At 52.8% G+C, this 17,516-nt stretch overlaps 1 protein-coding gene across 2 annotated transcripts; it reads left to right on the top strand.

Moving 5' to 3' along the window:
* RBBP8NL (RBBP8 N-terminal like) lies at positions 178 to 17,004 on the top strand. 2 transcript variants are annotated; one of them, XM_021416890.1, is made up of 15 exons: positions 178 to 391; positions 2,701 to 2,776; positions 6,017 to 6,155; positions 7,061 to 7,103; positions 7,400 to 7,495; positions 7,636 to 7,748; positions 8,044 to 8,116; positions 9,147 to 9,313; positions 9,705 to 9,787; positions 11,206 to 11,354; positions 12,349 to 13,147; positions 13,494 to 13,602; positions 14,926 to 14,993; positions 15,329 to 15,455; positions 16,146 to 17,004. In XM_021416890.1, the coding sequence occupies exons 3-15, from the start codon at positions 6,089 to 6,091 to the stop codon at positions 16,262 to 16,264; spliced, it is 2,013 nt and encodes a 670-aa protein (XP_021272565.1). In that variant the 5' UTR covers positions 178 to 391; positions 2,701 to 2,776; positions 6,017 to 6,088; the 3' UTR covers positions 16,265 to 17,004. The 2 variants fall into 2 exon arrangements, with proteins under 2 accessions (XP_021272565.1, XP_021272564.1); XM_021416889.1 differs by lacking the exon at positions 2,701 to 2,776 and having other exon boundaries at positions 179 to 391.

The following is a 17,516-nucleotide window of genomic DNA, read 5'->3' as shown; positions in this document are numbered from 1 at the left end:
AAAGAAAAAATTCCCACCTTAATGGTGGCTGAATTATTTAAATGGGACTGTTTGCTAATGTGATTGACTTCAACCAACAGCACAGGTTGAGCTGTAATTATGGGAAAACAATCAAATCTCTATCTGGGTTCAAACCATACTGGTCCTGCCACTTTTTTCTATTACAGCAGAACCTGTTCAGCAGCTTCGGCCAAGCTGTGCCTCCTTTCTGCTGCTGGGGCAAAGAAATGCAAACCAGTAGAGCAGGTCAGACTGCGAAGAAAAATTATGGCTTATTGTCTGTGCAAGTTCACCCACACTGCTCACTTCTGTCTCCCGTGTCCCAGATGACTGCACTCAGATCACAGCTTAACTGAGCCCGAGGAGCCCAGGGAGAGACACAGATCCCCATGTGAGTATTGTGCCTGCACTGATTTTTATCTGTCCCTTAGCACCTGGCACGGGGAGCTGGGAGGGAGCTGTGGAATGGCCCCAAAACTGCACATCAGTGCTCTGGGGAGCGATGTCAGTCAGTGCCGGCAGCCAGAGCCCAGTGCAGCGCTCAGCCCATGGGCACTGTCCCGGGTTTGCTTGCTCTGCTGTCACCTCTCTGAGCTCATGGAGGCTCCTGGGGTTTTTCCAGTAGCCAGGGAGCCGCAGGCGTGTTGCAAAGCATCTCTGCCTCTTTGGGGAGCAGGGAGCCGGGCTGGGGACCTTTCCTCTAACAAAACCTCTGCTCCAGCGTGGTCCGTCTGAACAGGAAAGGCAATGAGGCGTCACTGGGATTTGAAATGCACCTAGCTGTCGCTCAGGCTGAGTGCGATAGCTGCACAAGGATCAGAGAAGGCTGTGGGTGTTGGGGTGTGTATGTCAGGAGTCCGGTCACGTTTACATCTAAAGAGCAGGGACCGGAGGCAGGGAGCATCAAAGCTTTCTGTGACCAAATAGCCGGGGCTGAGGCAGAGCCCTGTCCTCAGTCGCACTGGGATGTGCCGTGGGAGCACGGGGCACTCAGCAGTGCCCATCCCAGGCAGGTGGCACTGCTGCCCCGGTGTCAGCACCCAGCTCCTGTGGCATCACCCCCAGTTCTGCCTTTCCCATACAGCATCTCGTGCACTCAGGAATAGAGAGCTCCCAATATCAGATTCACTTCCCATTTTCTCACCCTAAATCAACTGTATTTCTCTTGCTGGGGCTACATCTACTCTCCCCTACCTTACATCTGAGCTGAAGGAAGGGATGGGGATACCGGGGGCAGGGGGGATAAGGGGCTGTGTCCATTGCCTGCTCCTCATCCCTGTCTGCTGGAATGGTCCTGTGATGGGGAATGCCCTGGGGTTAATGCCCTGATGGGTAACACTTCCCTGGGGCACTGTAAGTGCAAGTCCTCCTGAGTGCTTCCCAACCTGGGAATTGCTTCAAAACCCAACCTGGGCAAAATGTCCCCATCACCAATGTGTCACCAAGCATTTGGGGAAAGCAGAGATGCCTCAACCCATAAAAATGCCTGGCTGAAGCTGTCCTGCTTATAGATGGCACTGTGTGGGGCTGAGTGGTAAGTAGGGACCTGGCCATAATGCCAGAGCTGTGCTGCAAGTCAGAGATTTGTGCCATAGTTGCCTTGGAAGAGCCATGTGGGATACGAAGGGAAATCCAAGGCACAAAGTCTTCCAAAGCTGTGAGTGTTGTTCATGCAGAGCAGATCCCTGCAAATGGTTCCTTGCAGCCCTCCTTGTCCCACATCAGGCAGCCAGTCCCCCATCAAAACATCCCCATCTACAGGGGATCCTGGGGCATTCCCATTTGAGAATCTCCATCCGGGCATTCCCAAATGCAGGGGGTCCCAGAGCATCCCCCTAGGGCATCCCCCTTGGGGGAACCCCATCAGCAGGGGCTCTTGGGGCACCCTATCAGGTCATCCCCATTCTCAGGGGTTCCAGAGCCACACCCAGAACACGAGGCCCCACAAGATCCTGGGGGCAGAAGTCCCTCAGCTCCACCAGCACCTGTTTGCAAGCCTGAGCTTTTCTTTTTATAAATACCATTGAGGAGAAAAGTGGATTCAATTAAAAACTTCATTACCCGCGTTGTGTCCAGAGGAGAGAAATTTACACTTTTCATTCGCATTGAACTGACTCGGGATGCTCGTGCACACAGTGCCACAGTGGGTGCAGAGATGCCAGTTTGTGTGTGTGGTTAGGATGGATTTTTGTGCTTGAAGTGCTCCAGGTGCCATGCACAACATCCATCCATTGCTCCCCAGCCCTCCCCAGGGCTGCTCCCATTTGCTGTGCCCAGCCAGGGGCTTTGGGCAGGGTGAAGCTGTGAAAGTGTTGGGTGTTCGGGTGCTTTGGGTGCACCTCTGCTCCCGACAGAGCCTTGAGCTATTCCCTGAGCCTCGCCACTTCTCAATTAAAACACCTGAAAAACGCAATAATGCTTTATTACCCTCTTCCCAGAGCATTTTGAGGTGTTAATTAAGCGATGTTTATAGAAGCTGTGGTTATCCCGAGATGCGCAGGCAGATAAGGGACTCTTTCAAACCATCTTCCAAATCCTCACTCAGACAGCCGGAGCTGCCCGTGCCTCTGCCCAAATCCCACTGCGCCCTGGGCAGCAGCACGGCACGGCCACAGGGTCCAAGTGTGTACCCAGGTGGGGGATTTGGGGCAGTAATCATGTAATGGGAGAAAATCCACAGTGCTTTGGTGATTGCCACAGGTGTTAGAGAAAGGAGGAGCATCCCCCAGTGGGCCAAGGGCCCTGCAGAATCTCCGTGACTGATCAGGCAGTTTTTGTGAGTATAAATTCTATTTGTATTTCTAAAATTAGACTGGAACATAGAGGGGTGGCCAAGAAAAGAAAGGCTGGCTAACGATGGCAGTGCTGCCCAGCAGTCACACAGCAAAAGGTATATTGCATAAACCAAAGCTGAACCTCTCCAGCACTGCTGATGGGGAAATATTTGATTGTAAATCCATTAAGCTGAGCTGATCTGATAGTGTCAGAACTTCAGAGTCTCGAATTTATTTATTTCTGAATGAGTTATTCTCATTTAGCCAAAGAGCTGCTTCATTCTTCCAAAACAGGCAGTGCTGCCCAAGCCCATCACTTCCCAAACCCTGTAGCATGGGATGGGAAATCATCCCCCCAGCCACGGGCATGGAGAGCAAGCATCAGTCTCAGCTCTCTTTCCAAAGCAGCCAGATTCAGGGGCTGGCCCCAGCACTGGGCTCTAAAACAGGGAGCACCCATGGCTCTGAGAGATGCACAGCCCCATGGCACCAGCACACTGAGGGGCTGCTCCTGGCCTCGCAGCATCCAGCACCGTGCAGTGTAAATTATGGTGACAGCTCTGGGAAGGGCTCAGGGCTGTCAGTGAAAACCCTGTCACGGGGATTCTGTGGTCTAGTCTTCAGTGATAAATCTCTCTCAGTAAATCCTCCCAAGTGGATCGGAGGAGCGGGGGTGTGTGGATTCCCACCTTAGCTGCTCCATGTACGGTAAGAAGAGGGCAAATTGAACCTTTCAAGAGCCTGGGTGGTCTGCAGGGCTGATCTGCATGGCAAGAAGCCAAATTCTGGGTACAGAGGAGTGGGGGACAGTGTTCATACAGTGTCTCATAGTAACTGTGGTTGTGCACAGACCAGTGACCGAAACATCTCCAGATTTGCTGCAATGGCAGTCCCATTTGCAGTTCCCTTTTGCAGACAGGAATGGATGCTGGCATCTTAATAAAAGCACCAAAAATCTCAGTAGCTTTTTTCATCCTAAAGCTCAGGATCAAATCCCCAGGCAGGCACATCCCCTGCTGACTCAGGAGCACTGAGAAAAAGACCAGGATGGAGTCCCAGCCCCAATGCAGCTGTGTGCGGGGAGCAGGGCTGCTGCCTACACCCCAGCCAAAATTACAGCCCGGATCCTGACCCACCAGGTTCTGCCCACAGCGCTGACTCACAGCAGCTGCCTGCTGCCGGCACTGCTGGCGGGGCTCTGACCCAGCTCCCCCAACATCCCAGCCCAGCTATCTCCTTCCTGGTGCATCCCAGCCTCAGCCCTGAGTGCCCAAGGTGGGGATGGTGACACTGGGACAGGGCAGCATGAGCAGGGGCTGATCCAGCGCAGAATGGAGCCCACGCTGTGATGCTGGCTCAGCTTCCAGGTGCAAAGCCATCCCATCCCTCAGCACTTCAAAGCCTTCCCAACCAGCACCCTACCAGGCAGCGGCAAATCTCCCCATCTCCTCCTCACCCCAAATTCAGGACTCAGCAACCCCAAGAGGCTGCCAGCTGCACAGATGGTGTTCTCGTTAACATCTTTTCATGGGGTTTTTGTCGGAGATGAGCCGGGTATTATTTCACCTGGCTCATTGTTAAGCGATGGTTTTTGAGGTTGAGCAGAAGGAGATCAGCTCCCAATCCCATTTCACGGTGGCTGATCCCAAGCAGCCTGTTGGCTGTGCGAGCCACAACAAGCTATGTGTGCTCAGGAGCCATCACCCAGTGCTGGCACAGGCTGCTTTCTGCCCACAGAAGCAGCAGCAATGACTTTTTCTCACATTTTTATGCTCAAAAGGCAAGGGGAGCTGCTCAGAGGTTCATGTTCAAAGAGCGTGGTTTTGCAGCTGAGTTTCTGATCCGTGTTTTGGTCTCCGTCTTGCTGAGCTGAGCGTGGTGAGAGCACACAAGCCCAGCTTGCTGCTTGTGCTTGCTGGCGCGTGCCTAATTTCTTTTTAAAATCAGACCCTTTAGGGGAAAGTTTCTCCTTCCAGCTCTGCATGCCCACATCTTGCATATGCAGGCGATCAGGCACACCTCTGCTCTGCATGCAGATAAAGGCACGCGGGTGCCGGCAGGGACGGGAAGCGTGCAGCAGCTGCAGAACCCTTCCCATGCCGCCGTGGGGCTGTTGGGTTCTCCCCATTGTGCGGGGTTTGCTGGCCCAGGGCACACAAGTCACACACCCAAAGCAGGCAGGGGACCCTCTGCGATGCCCCACAGTGGTACTTGGATACTTGCTGCTCAGCAGCACTGCCTGGCCCAGGAAGGTCCACAGCTATCTGGGGGACCCAGTGTCATGCCCCGATACTGCCCAAGGTTTTGGCTAAGTACTCCCATTTTGGAAGGAGAGAGTTTAGCTCAACGTCAGTGTCCCTGCTGGCAACTTCAGAGCTCGTGATCACTGGGGTTAGGGCAGATTTTAAAACCAACCATTTGACTTTCAGACTGACGGCTACCTGGTGCCTTTGGGGATGGACTGGATGATGTCCAGAGGTCCCTTCCAACCCCTACAATTCTGTCATTCACAGCTTCCTGAGCTGGGGGTACCATGGCTTACTAACTCTGACCCTAACCCCACAGTATCAACAGGGAAACCAAGGCGGGGGCAGACAGGAAAGAGACCTGAGCCCTCCCCAAGGTTCTGAGGGGCCTCAAACCTCACCCAGCCTTCACCTCTCCAGGCATCTGGAAAACAGGGCTAATAATGCTGGTTTTGGTGTCTCCCCAGGTGCAAGGAGGCAGCAGAGGTAGCCAGGGCAATGGCAGCTGGGCAGCTGAGTGGTGCATACCAGGCAGATGGCGAGCGTCTCTGGAACCATCAGGCTCCAGCCCTACAGCTACAAAGACTTTTCTTGTCATCTGTCCTCAGCAGCATGGGACACAAGCCCTGCTCCCCACATAGAGCCCCACAGTCCCCAAAAATAGAGGAAAAGCCTGATTTTCAGCTGCTATGGTGTTCCCACTATCCAAGAGATCACTATTCTGATTCATCTGTGCTCCCAGCCCTGGGCTGATGCAGGGTGCACAGTTCTGAAAACCCCAATGAACACATTGCTCTTGTTGCGTGTGTGGGTTAGCAAATCATTTTACTTTCTATATTTGGGAAGGTATTTATTTGTCTTCTTCCTACGACTTTGCAAAACACCGTATCATAAAATCATAGAACCTTTAAGGTTGGGAAAGACCACTAAGATCATCTAGTCCAAACCAGATATCCACAAAATGCATTTTTCATTGGACATTTTTTTCTGTTCTAGGCTAAAACCTGAATAATTTGAAACAAAGGGACAGCCTTGCATGCAGCCCAGGAGCACGGCACAGCTCTGAACATGACCACAGAGAGCTTTGCAGAATTCTTGAACAAGCTCAAGGAAATCCATGAAAAAGAAGTCCAAGGTAAGGAGACGCGAGAAGTCTTCTTAAAAGCTGGCCAAAATTCATTTCTTTTTGGTGCTGCCTTGATCTGTTTGGTTTCAAATAACCCTCTGATGGTGTTCTCTCTCTGTCTTATTGGGATATGGCTTGGATACTGAGGGCAAGAGGGAACAGGAGAGACACAGTGGTCTATAAGAAAGAAGCAACAAGAATTTGAGGCCCTGTTAAAGAAAACCTTAGATTGTTGATTCCTCTAGGGAATTTCCCAGTCATACATCATTAAAGTAAGAACCATTCTGTTAAGAAAGCAAATGCCAAATCCTATTGCTTTCCTATTAAAACAATTCCCAGTGTCAGCATTATGAGCAAAACAACAGCACTTTTGGACGATTCTGGCTTATGAATTCATTTTTGTCTTTGTGATTTCAGGCCATTGGAGAGTTAGAGGAAACTGTTGAGCAATCTAAACCACATGTTTACATCTATTTTGCATAAAATGGATTTGACAAAACATAACATCTGCAGATCCATAAATGAAAGCGTTCTCGTTGAGCTGTAAATATTCTCCAAGACGCTTTGCAGCCCCCAGAGCTATAAAATACTGCCCACCTGGGAAACGCCTGCTGTAGTTCAAATAACCAGAAACAAAACTGTAACAGACTTTTTGGGGGTGGAGGGGAAATGCAAATTCATTAAACAGTAGAAATGCAAAACGTGCTCCCATTCTGTACAGCTTTGGCAGTGATGTCAAACTGCGGTGTCACTTAGTGCGGGCGGTGTGTTGGTCTTTCTCAGGAAAGTGGTTTGCAAAGCGAAGAAGTTCCTTTCAGACAGAAGCCAGGTGATTGCTTTTTGTTTCTGAGGTGCCGTGGGATTTGCAGTTGGCACCCAGCTCTCCACCTCTCCATCTTTGTTCCTTGTTCCAGGTCTGCAAACAAAGCTAACGGAGCTGACGACAGAGAAGTGCCGGTGAGCAGCGCCCGCGGTGCCAATGTCCCGGCGGGTGCAGGGGTTGGGTTTTAAGACCTCCAGGCACTTCTGTGCCTCACAGAGGTGCCCACGAGCCCTGAGCAGGTGGTTCCATTTTAGAGAGCATCCTTTGCCTATTTGGCTGTGCCAAATTTAAGCCTTTTAATGCCAGCAGTGCGAGCAGCACGGTGGGCTCAGAGCAGAAACCCTTCCCACAGACTGGGTGCTGAGGATGAAGCCATAGGTACTGGGAGAAGCCCAGTAACCCCCTTTTCCTGGCTCTTTTCTTGCACTAGTGATGCCCAGAGAATTGAAGAGTTGTTTGCTAAAAACCACCAACTAAGGGAACAACAGAAGGTCCTCAAAGAAAATGTAAGAGTGCTGGAAAACAGGTAGGATTTCATGTTCAGCTATTTGGTGTCACTCACATTGCCGGGGAATGGTGGGGAGTGCATGGTTCTGCACACACACAGTGCCCATTTCCCCATGTGGATGCGTGGTAACAAGCTCCTGACCGTGAGTTTTCATCCAGGCTGCGAGCGGGTCTCTGCGACAGATGCATGGTCACCCAGGAGCTGGCAAAAAAGAAGCAGAATGAGTATGAGAATTCCCATTTCCAGAGCCTCCAGCACATCTTCATTCTCAGTAGGTACCGAGGTCTGCCGTGAGCTCAGCTTTGGCTCGCTGGGGCTGTGCTTTCTGACATCTGCAGTGGAGCCACTCGATGGCTGCACACACAGGAGGAGTCTGGAGACAGGGAGGAGGGAGGGAGTGATGGAAGCATGGAGGTGCTGGGGAATCAGGTCTGGTGACCACACTTGAAGCAGAGGAGCTGGGGTTTCAGCCCTCCGAAACTCCAGAAAAAGGAGAGATAAGAGATCGAGCTCCATCCCACTCCGTGCAACACCCAAAGCTGTGGTTCCCTGGTGTCTCTCTGCAGCCAACGAGATGAGCCGCCTGAAGGAGGAGAACAAAGCTCTCAAGGAAGAACTGAAGAGGCTCCAGAGCCTGGAGTAAGTGCTCTCTGGATGTCATTTGTGGCACAGGGCGCTGGTGTGTCTTCCCTACCACCGAGCAGGGCTATGTCTGGACCTTTGTGTCCAAAGGGATAGTTTAGCATCTGATTCCCGTGGGTTCCTGTAGACATTAAGACAGCAAAATACCTGTAATGGTCCAAGTCTTCACTGAGCTTTGCTCATTCCCCTCTTCACATGCACCCAAGGGCTGAGTCCTTGGTGAACACGGGGATCCAGTGATATAGAGGGAAAGATCTGCTCCAGCAGGTTAATGCTGAAAGCCAAGGAACCTGCCAGGCAGGCTGATACATACAAATCAGCTCATTCCTCAAGGGCTTAAAGTCCAGAGGAATTAGCGCTGAGGGATTAGTTTAGAAATGTGTTTTCTTTGGAGCTCAGAAGCACCGCCCGCTTAAAGAGAAACCCTCACTTCTACACTCCGATGCTCCCCAAAGTCTGAGCAGTTTGGGAGCTGCTGATACTATTGGGTTTGCTAAGCACCGAGCTCTGCTCTTCCCTGGGCTGCTGCATTGGAAGGTTCCAACCAAACACCCATGTCTTGGCATCAGGGTCTGGTCAGGACTTGATCCATGACAAAAGTGTGGGGGCTCAGACTCAGTGGCTCCCTCAAAGGGACCCATCAGAATGGTGACAGTGGGAGCCCTGAATCCAACCCTCCACCAGATGGGGACGTACGGGTTGTCACAGATCTTTTGCAACAGCTGCAGTGGGGTTTTGCCTTACCCAACTTCGTGGCTCCCCATGACATTACCCATGGGCAGGTGGGGAAATAAGACCTTAAGCTGCCATGCTGGCTCCATCCCATGCTGCAGAGTGCAGCCGAGCCAGCAATAACCTGAAAGAGAGGGAGGTGAGGCTGAAGATCCAGTCTATCCACATGATATATAAATATGTATATTTACACATCAGGTTCTGTAACTCAAAGCTGCTGATACAGTGGCTCTCAAACTGATGATTCCCTTCTCCTGCCCTTTCCCATCCCTTTGTGTCTTCTATCTTTCCGCAGGGACAGGACCAAGTACCCAGGAGCCATCTCCAGGGAGCGCAGCTCCACGCCCAGCTCCCCACTGCCATTACTGTCCCCTACTGGCAGGAACACCAGTGCCGAGAGAGTGGTTCTCGGGGTGGCAGAAGACTCCCAACATGGTGTGCCAGGGCTTGAGCTGGGGGAAGGTGGGTGCTGTGGTCTAACCACTCGGTGGAGTCCTGGGGACAAGGCAGAGTGGCTGAACCGGGGGGCAGAGCTGCTCAAGGAATGGGCCTGGAGAGCATAGAGCAAGCTGCTGGCAGCTCAGATGGATGCTGTTACAGAATAGGGACAAATATGCTGTTCTGCTTTATGCAAACAGTCCCTGGGGGTGTTTGGGTGCTCTCTGTCTAAGACAGGTTCTGTGCAGGCGTGCAGCCACCACCCACTTGGTGCATATGTTTGCCCACCATATGTTTGCCTTGGTGCCAGCAGTGGAGAGTCCACTCATTCACATACTTGCTAGAATCAGAAGGAAATTTCAGCTCAATGGGACCATCCCAGAGTCTGGTTTTGTCTTTTTTTTTTTTTTTGCAGAGAAGTCCACAGGACAGAGAAGCTCTCCAAGCAGCAGGGTTTCCCCAAGCACTGTCCTCCAAGAAGCCAGCCTGGCAGAAATGGTGAGCTGACAGAGGGAGCCCAGAGTCCTCAGGGCTGCTCCCAATCTGCACTGGGTTAAGAGGGGTTGAAGTGGATGGAGAATGAGTAGGAGACACTTAGGGGGTAAAACAGTTACCTAGAATTGGGCAGAACGCTGTTGCCAGGGATGAGGAGGAAAACACCCCAATGACAGGTGCATGCTCTTCAGGAATTGCTGCTATCTGCTAGCAAATCATTTACATTTTGGCATAGGCTCCTGTTCCCTATTGTAAGAGGGTACATCTTCAGTTTGCCCTCCATGACAACACGCCTGGCATCCCTGTGTCCTCTCCCCCTCATGCTGGTTCTTCTCTTGCTGAGAAAACCTCTCTCACAGGGAGATCAACTCATGTGTTGGTGCAGCTTATTCTGAGTGATAGTCACGAACAAGAGGCTGCAGCACTGTGAACAATGGTAAAGCCTGGAGAGCATGTGAATGGTGGAGGTTTGGGATATACAGAATACAAATACAGCACAGCAGACCTGCCCAGGAGCATCGCAGGTATCTCTCCATCTGCAGCAGAATGAATATTGGTGTTTGCAGAGGGACTGGCATTCAGTGGTTGCCACTTTGTGCATAGATACAAGCCTGCCATGCCTTTGAAGCACAGAGCATGTGTCAGCTGAGGGATGCTGAGTGATATGATAGTGTTGGACACTGGGAAATGAGGCTGCAGGACCTGGAGCCCTGCTCTCTCCATGGGAACCCAAGCCCACAGCACACACCCACGCAGCCGCTTCTGTTTTGGCACGGCCTTTACTTAGCTGAACTCTGCAGAAAACCTGAAGGAGTGGGTGAAGTGAGGTTTTGGTGAGGCTGCAGACAGGCTGCAAGGATAATTAGTGGGGATCGCAGGAAGGATTGGTGACATCTCTGGGTAGGCAGGGAGAAGGCAAGTAAGAACTTGCAGTGAGCCCTCCATGGCAGATGGGATCGCGGTGTCCTGGCTTCATTGCTGGGTCTCTGCTGGAAATGCACCCCCAAAGAAATACCAGGAGCGTCAAATGAAGCCCAGAGGCCCAAGCAGTGGTTGGGGAATTTGCAGGGTCTTATCTTGGTTAAGTGGCTGAATCGTGGCTTGACTTGAGACAAAGCATATGGGCTCCTTGGCCACAGATCGGTGCAGCCAGAAATGAAAGAATATTGAGGAAAACACAAAGGGAAGCTGTCCTGGCAAAACCAAAACAATTACAGTTCAGCCACTGATTGGAATTAAATCACTTCTTACCACCTCTGAGGTGGGAACTGTTGTGAAAGCCGATGGGGAGCCATTGGTACAGAGCAGCCAGGAGCAGTTTCTGTTAACGCCGGTGAGGAGCCAGGTGCGGACCCAGAGCCACAGACTGCTCTCAGAGCCCCAGCACACAGCCCAATGCCTGACTCAAGTTTTCCTTACAGGCATCCCAGAGGATTGCCAACCAGCTGCACGGCACCATCGCGCTGGTGAGGCACAGCCTGGAGAAAAGTCCCTCGGGGGCCGCAGTGTCCCCACCAGCCAGGAAGACCCCACTGCCACCGGAGCAGGAACGCAGCCCCAGCCTGGAGCCGTGAGTCCCCTGCCTGTGCCCCTTGCAGGAGCAGAACCCCATTAGGTGGCCCCTAATGTGTGATCCCTATTTGTCCACCTTCTTCTCCATACTTCTCACGCTGCCCACAGCCTGAGGGATCAGGGGAGGGTCTCCCAGTTGAGAAAAATGACTGGAATCCAACTCAACCAGCCTGGTCTCGTGTTACTTCACCTTCAGACAGACCCAGGTGCCTGTCCCCAGCCTGCAGAGTGAGGACCTGGCTGAGCAGGAGGCAGCAGTCCCTGCTACTCCTTATCTATTCTAATGGGCTTTTCTGCAGGGCTCAGCGATTCCCAGGGCTTCTCCTCCCCATTGATTTTGGAAGCGCAGAGGCTGTTTGGCTGCAGACTGCCAGCTGCCCACAGTGGGAGGGATCCGCCGTGCATTCCCAGGAACTGATCACACACAGGGCACTTGCCAAGTGATGAGCAACAGCGGGGATTCGGTTTGCATGGGCAGGTTCATGTGTGGCGCTGTCTCCTTGGCACTGCTGAGAGATCCGCTCAGGAGTGAGGCTGGGGATTGCTTCTCTGTCATCAGGTCCCCCAAGCCACTGGGAGAGCTTGGGGACAGCCATGGTGGGAGGCAGGGGGCCTCTGGATGCACAGCCTGGCTTGGGCAGTGGCTTCCAGGACGAGGCTGTAATTTGCACCAGGGGAAGTCCAGTTTGGATACTGGAAACAATTTATTCTCTGAAAGAGCAGTGATGCAGAGGCACAGGCTGCCCAGAGTGGATGTTGGGGTCACTGTCCCTGGAAGCATTCAGGAACCACAGAGATGTTGCACTGAGGGACATGGTCAGAGGGCATGGTGAGGGGATTGGGGCTGGATGTGGGGATCTTAGGAGCCTTTTGCAACCATAAGGATTCTGTGATTCTATGATTCTCAGCAGCAGTAAGCAGTCATCGCATCCCCACCACCACCATCATGAAAGTTCCCCCCAAAAATGTGATTTCTTTCCCATTTCTTTTAGTTATTTAACAACAACGAAGCCAATCTCCCCCAAGATTGCTCCATCCTATGAAAACCTAAAGCTGACTGCCCGCAAAGAGCAGCTCTGCCTCCTCAACAAGCACCTCGCCCTGCACCAGCTGGGGCTGGCAAGCAGCTGCGCTCCGTCCGATGGGGACAGCAGCTTCCCCAGCCGCTTGCTCAGGGCCACGGATGGCGATGGCAGGACAAGGCTACGTGATGACTGGGAAGACAGGGCTGCCCTGCTGAAGCTCCCTGCAGCTGTGGTGTACGTGAGAGACCAGCACTTGGAGGGGAAGCTGCATCTCCTCAAGCACCGTGAGCAGCTGCAGCACCTGGAGCAGCAGCAAAGCCATCGTGTCAGGGTGGATGGGGAGCCCAAAGATGTGCCCAAGGAGTGGCCACTGTCCCCATGCCTGACCATCACAGTGGGATGCAAGGAGGAGAGGATGGAGGATGCTGTGGTAGGGAAGGTGGAGAGGGAGCTCTGGTTGAGCCGGGATGGCTCTGAGCACCGAGGAAAAGTGGAAGCATTGAGGGACTATGGTGCAGATGCCCCACTGGACCTGTCAGACACCAGGCGTGGGAGGGGAATGGGATGGATCAAGCACCAGGAGGCCAACAGCCCACGGCCGAGCCCTGGGGACAGCCCCATGCACGGCCCCTGCAAACGACATGGGACAGAGCAGGACAGCTCACAGCCCCACAGCCGCTGGCATGATGCTGCCCAGACACTGCTCACAGGGCAGCCCAGTGCCATCAAGAAGGAGGAGGAAGATGAGGAAGAGGAGGCAGCTATGGTGAGTACAGCTCAGGTTGGCATCACACTGACCCCTTCCCTCCTGTTGGAGTTCCTGTGCTCAGTGCCAGCATCATTACAATCACAATTCATGTCCAGTTCTGAAATGGCCTGGCAACAGGTGGCTTTGTCATGTGTTTGGCAATGCAGTTTTCCACACAGCTTAGAGGAAAGGTGTGCACCAGCACCTTGCCTCATTCCCACTGGTTTACGTAGAGGTGATGCTCATCCCAACACTTGTCACAGTCATCATGTTGGGACTGGGGACAGCCCTTTTCTCCCACCTGTGAAGGCAGTGGTTCTATTCATGGCACTTATGGGATTTCTGCACTCACTGCTCCTTACAGCTCACTCTCTCTCGGGTGCATCCTATGAACAAGTCAACACCAAGCAACACAGAGACACCTCCAGAGGCCAGGGTGAGACCGGTAGCCAGTGCACAGAAGGAAGAACCAGGTAAAGAGCCCCAGGAAAGCATGACACCTGAGAAGGCAAATGCCAAAGGTGCATTTTGGTGCGTGTGAAGGCAACCTCCAGTGGAAAACAACCTTTGCAAATACCTGCAGTGCCTTCTGACCACAGCAGGTGCTCTTCATCTTCCCAAACTTCTCCTGAGCACATGGGGAGGGATGCTGTTACCTGCATTCTCCCTTTTTCCCCACCCCCATCCCCTATAAAACCTTTTTCCATCCCCAAACTGAGCTATGCCCTGTGGGTGGGCTGCTTCCCTTTGCTGATGGCTGTGGGAAAGGGCCAGGTTCGCTGGTGAGGGGAAGCAGCAGCCATGGGGAGCACAGTGGGCAGCACGTCTGCGGGCAGCTGCTCCCTACCAGCACTACTGGCTTGGCCAGAAAGTTGAGTTCACCTGGATTAGTTGGTCTGGGCGTGTCGGAGTGGTTTGGGAACACTGGGAGCAGGATTTTGCACAGTGGAAAGAAAAAGGGGGGGGGGGGGAGGGAAGCCCTCTGTGATTTACATGTTAAGGAGATATCATCATAGCAGAAGAATTTCAGCTGATTACATTCTGGGTGTGGGAAAACGCAGAACTTTCTTCAGTTCTCACCTGAAGGTTGACACAAAGCCCAGGAAGAAGCACACAAAAACTTTTTGTGCTTTCTAGTGGACCTTAACCCCTGGAAGGACAGCGTGAGGATGGGGTTGGGTGCTGAGGGTGCTGGGCAGGAATGAGGGCACAGCTCTGACCCCAGCCCTGCTGGTACAAGGGGCGTGCAGATGGGGTGATGCCAGGTCCTGGCCCCATGCAGGAGCTGGGTGTGTGCAGATGCATGCCAGGAGTTGTGTGGCCTTGGGGCTGTGTGCAGCAAAACCCCTTTTGCTGAGCAGGAAAGAGGCTCCCCCCGCATCTCCTGCTGTCAAAGCTGCCAGCCATAACAGGGAGCAACTTTATTTCAAGAAGAGAGGTAACGGCTGTATGTTGTGTCAGGAGAAGTTCAGGTTGGATATTAGGAACAATTTCTTCTCTGACAGAACGGTGAGGCACAGGCTGCCCAGGGAGTGGTGGGGTCACCATCCCTGGGGCTGTTCAGGAACTGTGGAGATGTGGCACTGAGGGACGTGGTCAGTGGGCACAGTGGGGTGGGCTGGGGTTGGGCTTGGGGATTTTAGAGGTCTTTTCCAACTTCAACAGTTCTGCGATTCCATGAACACAGACGCCCCATAATGAAGGCTCTCCAAGCCTGGGCCTGTGGCTCTGTATCTTGCCCGTGTGCTCGTTGTCCCCCATGCCAACCAAAAACCCCTAATTCTGTGTTTCCTTAGATGATGATGATGATGATGATGAGTCCATGAAGCAGGAATCTGATGAGGCAGATACGACAGACAGCGAGGTTGGTTGCCTTTGGTTGCTTGGGTCAAACAGCGCCTTTGGACCAGGGATTCCTGTTCTGGGAGCAACGGGAGACACGGAATGGGTTGTCCCTGCCCATCTCCCTCTGGGAGGTGACAGCTCTTCCTGCACCAGGTGCCAAGCCCCATTTCCACACTGTTACCCAACTGGTTGCTGAGGGGTAGATATGTCACTCTTTGCAGATAGGTTTCTGAACACCAGCCCTTGTTACAACTCTGTGGCGATGGTCGCACAGGTCCCTGGCAATGCAGCCAGGCTGTCAGTGCACTGGCAGTCAGGTATTTTGTTGATTGATGGCTCTTCTCCTTGGTGTAGGTGGCTGCTCCCTGTGAACACGACATCCTGCAAGAAGCCCAGTCTGAAAGGAAATATTTTTGCACCAAAGACAGAGCTCAGGCACTGCAGAAAAAGAGGAAAAGAGGACAGGATTCCTGCACAAAAGGTGGGGAAGAGGAGTTTCTCATTCTGTTTCCCAAGGGGCTCCTTTAGTACAGCACCTGTGGGCACTGGGCACCTTCCTATTCATGGGCATTCCCCTGCAAACGAATCCTACCGTGTACACAGATGTTTGCCCAAAGAGACACAGTAGAGTCCTTTGGTTTTCTGCAGTAAGTAATGCCGGGCCGTGATTTGGCAACAGCCGTATCCCCAGCCAGAGCAGAGCTGTTAATGGAACTGGATGATCTTTAAGGTTCCTTCCAATCCAAGCCATGCTTGATGGCCAGAGAGTACCCTGAGCACCTAAGCTAGCAGCTCCACATCCCTCCTGTTTGCTGTCTGCTTGGGAGGAGCTGGCTGGGGACAGCCAAATTCCCAGCAGAGTGCTGTTGACATTCGGATCAAGACTAGCTCTGTTGATTTTCCACTGTGGCCCCAGAGGTTTTCCCTGGCTGACAAAGGAATGTGTTGGGCCTACTCTTCCTACAGGTGAATGAGCAGAGAACTGCTTCCGATAAGGGTGAGGATAAGCCAGTGTGGCTGTCAAGCCTTACATATCACCCTGTCACACTCTCTTTTGCTGAGCTTTGCTTCCCCCTCTGCAGTCCCTGCTTTGGGATTAGGCCACACTGACTTTGTATGTGCAATTCCGTTGCTCTGCAGTTAACTTCTGGGCTCATCTTGATGTTAACAGGCTCCAAGAAGGCACTGAGAGGAAGAAAGAAAGTCAAAGCGGAGCAGAGCTCACTGGGGATGACGGAGGAAGCGGAGAGTTGCTTGGCTTCCCACCATGACCCCTCTGAGGAGAGATAACTGGGGGGTGTGGAGACACATGAACACTACAGCTGAAGGAGAAGAGCTCAGATTCAGCATCCCACCAACACTGAGAGAGCAACTCCTGTCCATAAGAGCCCATAAAGACAACTTCAGGAGCAGAGCATCCTCAAACCCTCCCTGGGTGCTCCTGGGAGAGGCTCAGCATGGACCCTCACCCTGGTGCCGGAAAGAGGGACCGTTCTCTTCCTCAGGATTTGGTGCCTGAAGGAGGGACCCCAACCTCGCTCCCTGTCCCCCAGAGCCCAGTGCCCACCTGAGCACTGCAGGTCCCACTGTCCCCATGCATCAGTTCAATCCCAACCCGGGTTTTGTACAGACGTGAATCTTGTTTGAGCTGCAAAGCCCATGGATTTCCTTCTGAGCACATGGGCCGGGCAGGTGGGACACATTCCCGGAGAGGGCAGAGACAAGAGCAGGCAGGGCTACTCCTCTACATGTGCAGCAAACAGAGCTGAAAGAAAAATGCCAGAGATAGCACGTGCCCTGTGTGCTGCCTCCCCATCACCACTTCCTCTGCCAGGCACTGCTCTTCTTTTATTGTGGATTTGTTTGTCCCATTCACACGGGGGGGGAAGTGTGGCGAGCCAAACCCCCAGCCAGACACGCAGCTGGTGCGGGGAATCTTCTCCACATCGTGTTTCCACCTCCTTCGAGCAAGCCAGGTAACATGAAATTAAATAATAATAATAAATAAAAATATATTTTAATAACGACAATAGCGATAACAACAACAATAATAATAAAGCAAAAAGATGCACTGCAGCCGAGCAGGGAGGGAGCGGAGCTCAGCAACCTGGGCCCGGCGCTGAGCGGGGACAGCCGCGGGCGCGCAGTGCCGCCTGCCGGGCAGAGCCGCTCCGCACCGCGCCCCGCAACGCCTCCCCCGGGGCTGCTGGGGTGGGGGAAGGGAAGGGAAAAATATAAACCTGGAAAGAGGCCCCTCCGCAAGGAGACAGCCTCAGACCAGCAGGGCTGAAGGAGGGAGGGAACTTTTATGCAACTGTAAAATAATCCCCTCCCTGTGACGATCTCTTGATAAGCAGTGGTGCTGCCAAGAGAAACAAGCTCACCGGTTTCTCTTTTTTTTTTTTTTCCCACAACGTTTTTTTTTTTTCCTTGCAGCGCATCACGCAGAATTCTCCTTCATTTCTTGGACTTTTATTATTTTTTGTGTTGCCTCTTGCTTTTTTTCCAACGGGCGTTTTCAGCTAGTGCCCCCATACCTCCA

The sequence above is a fragment of the Numida meleagris genome, chromosome 19 (assembly GCF_002078875.1).
Source record: "Numida meleagris isolate 19003 breed g44 Domestic line chromosome 19, NumMel1.0, whole genome shotgun sequence".
NCBI classification, from domain to species: domain Eukaryota; kingdom Metazoa; phylum Chordata; class Aves; order Galliformes; family Numididae; genus Numida; species Numida meleagris.
The sequence above is the reverse complement of the archived record's forward strand: the minus strand, read 5'-3'. Positions and strand labels throughout refer to the sequence as shown.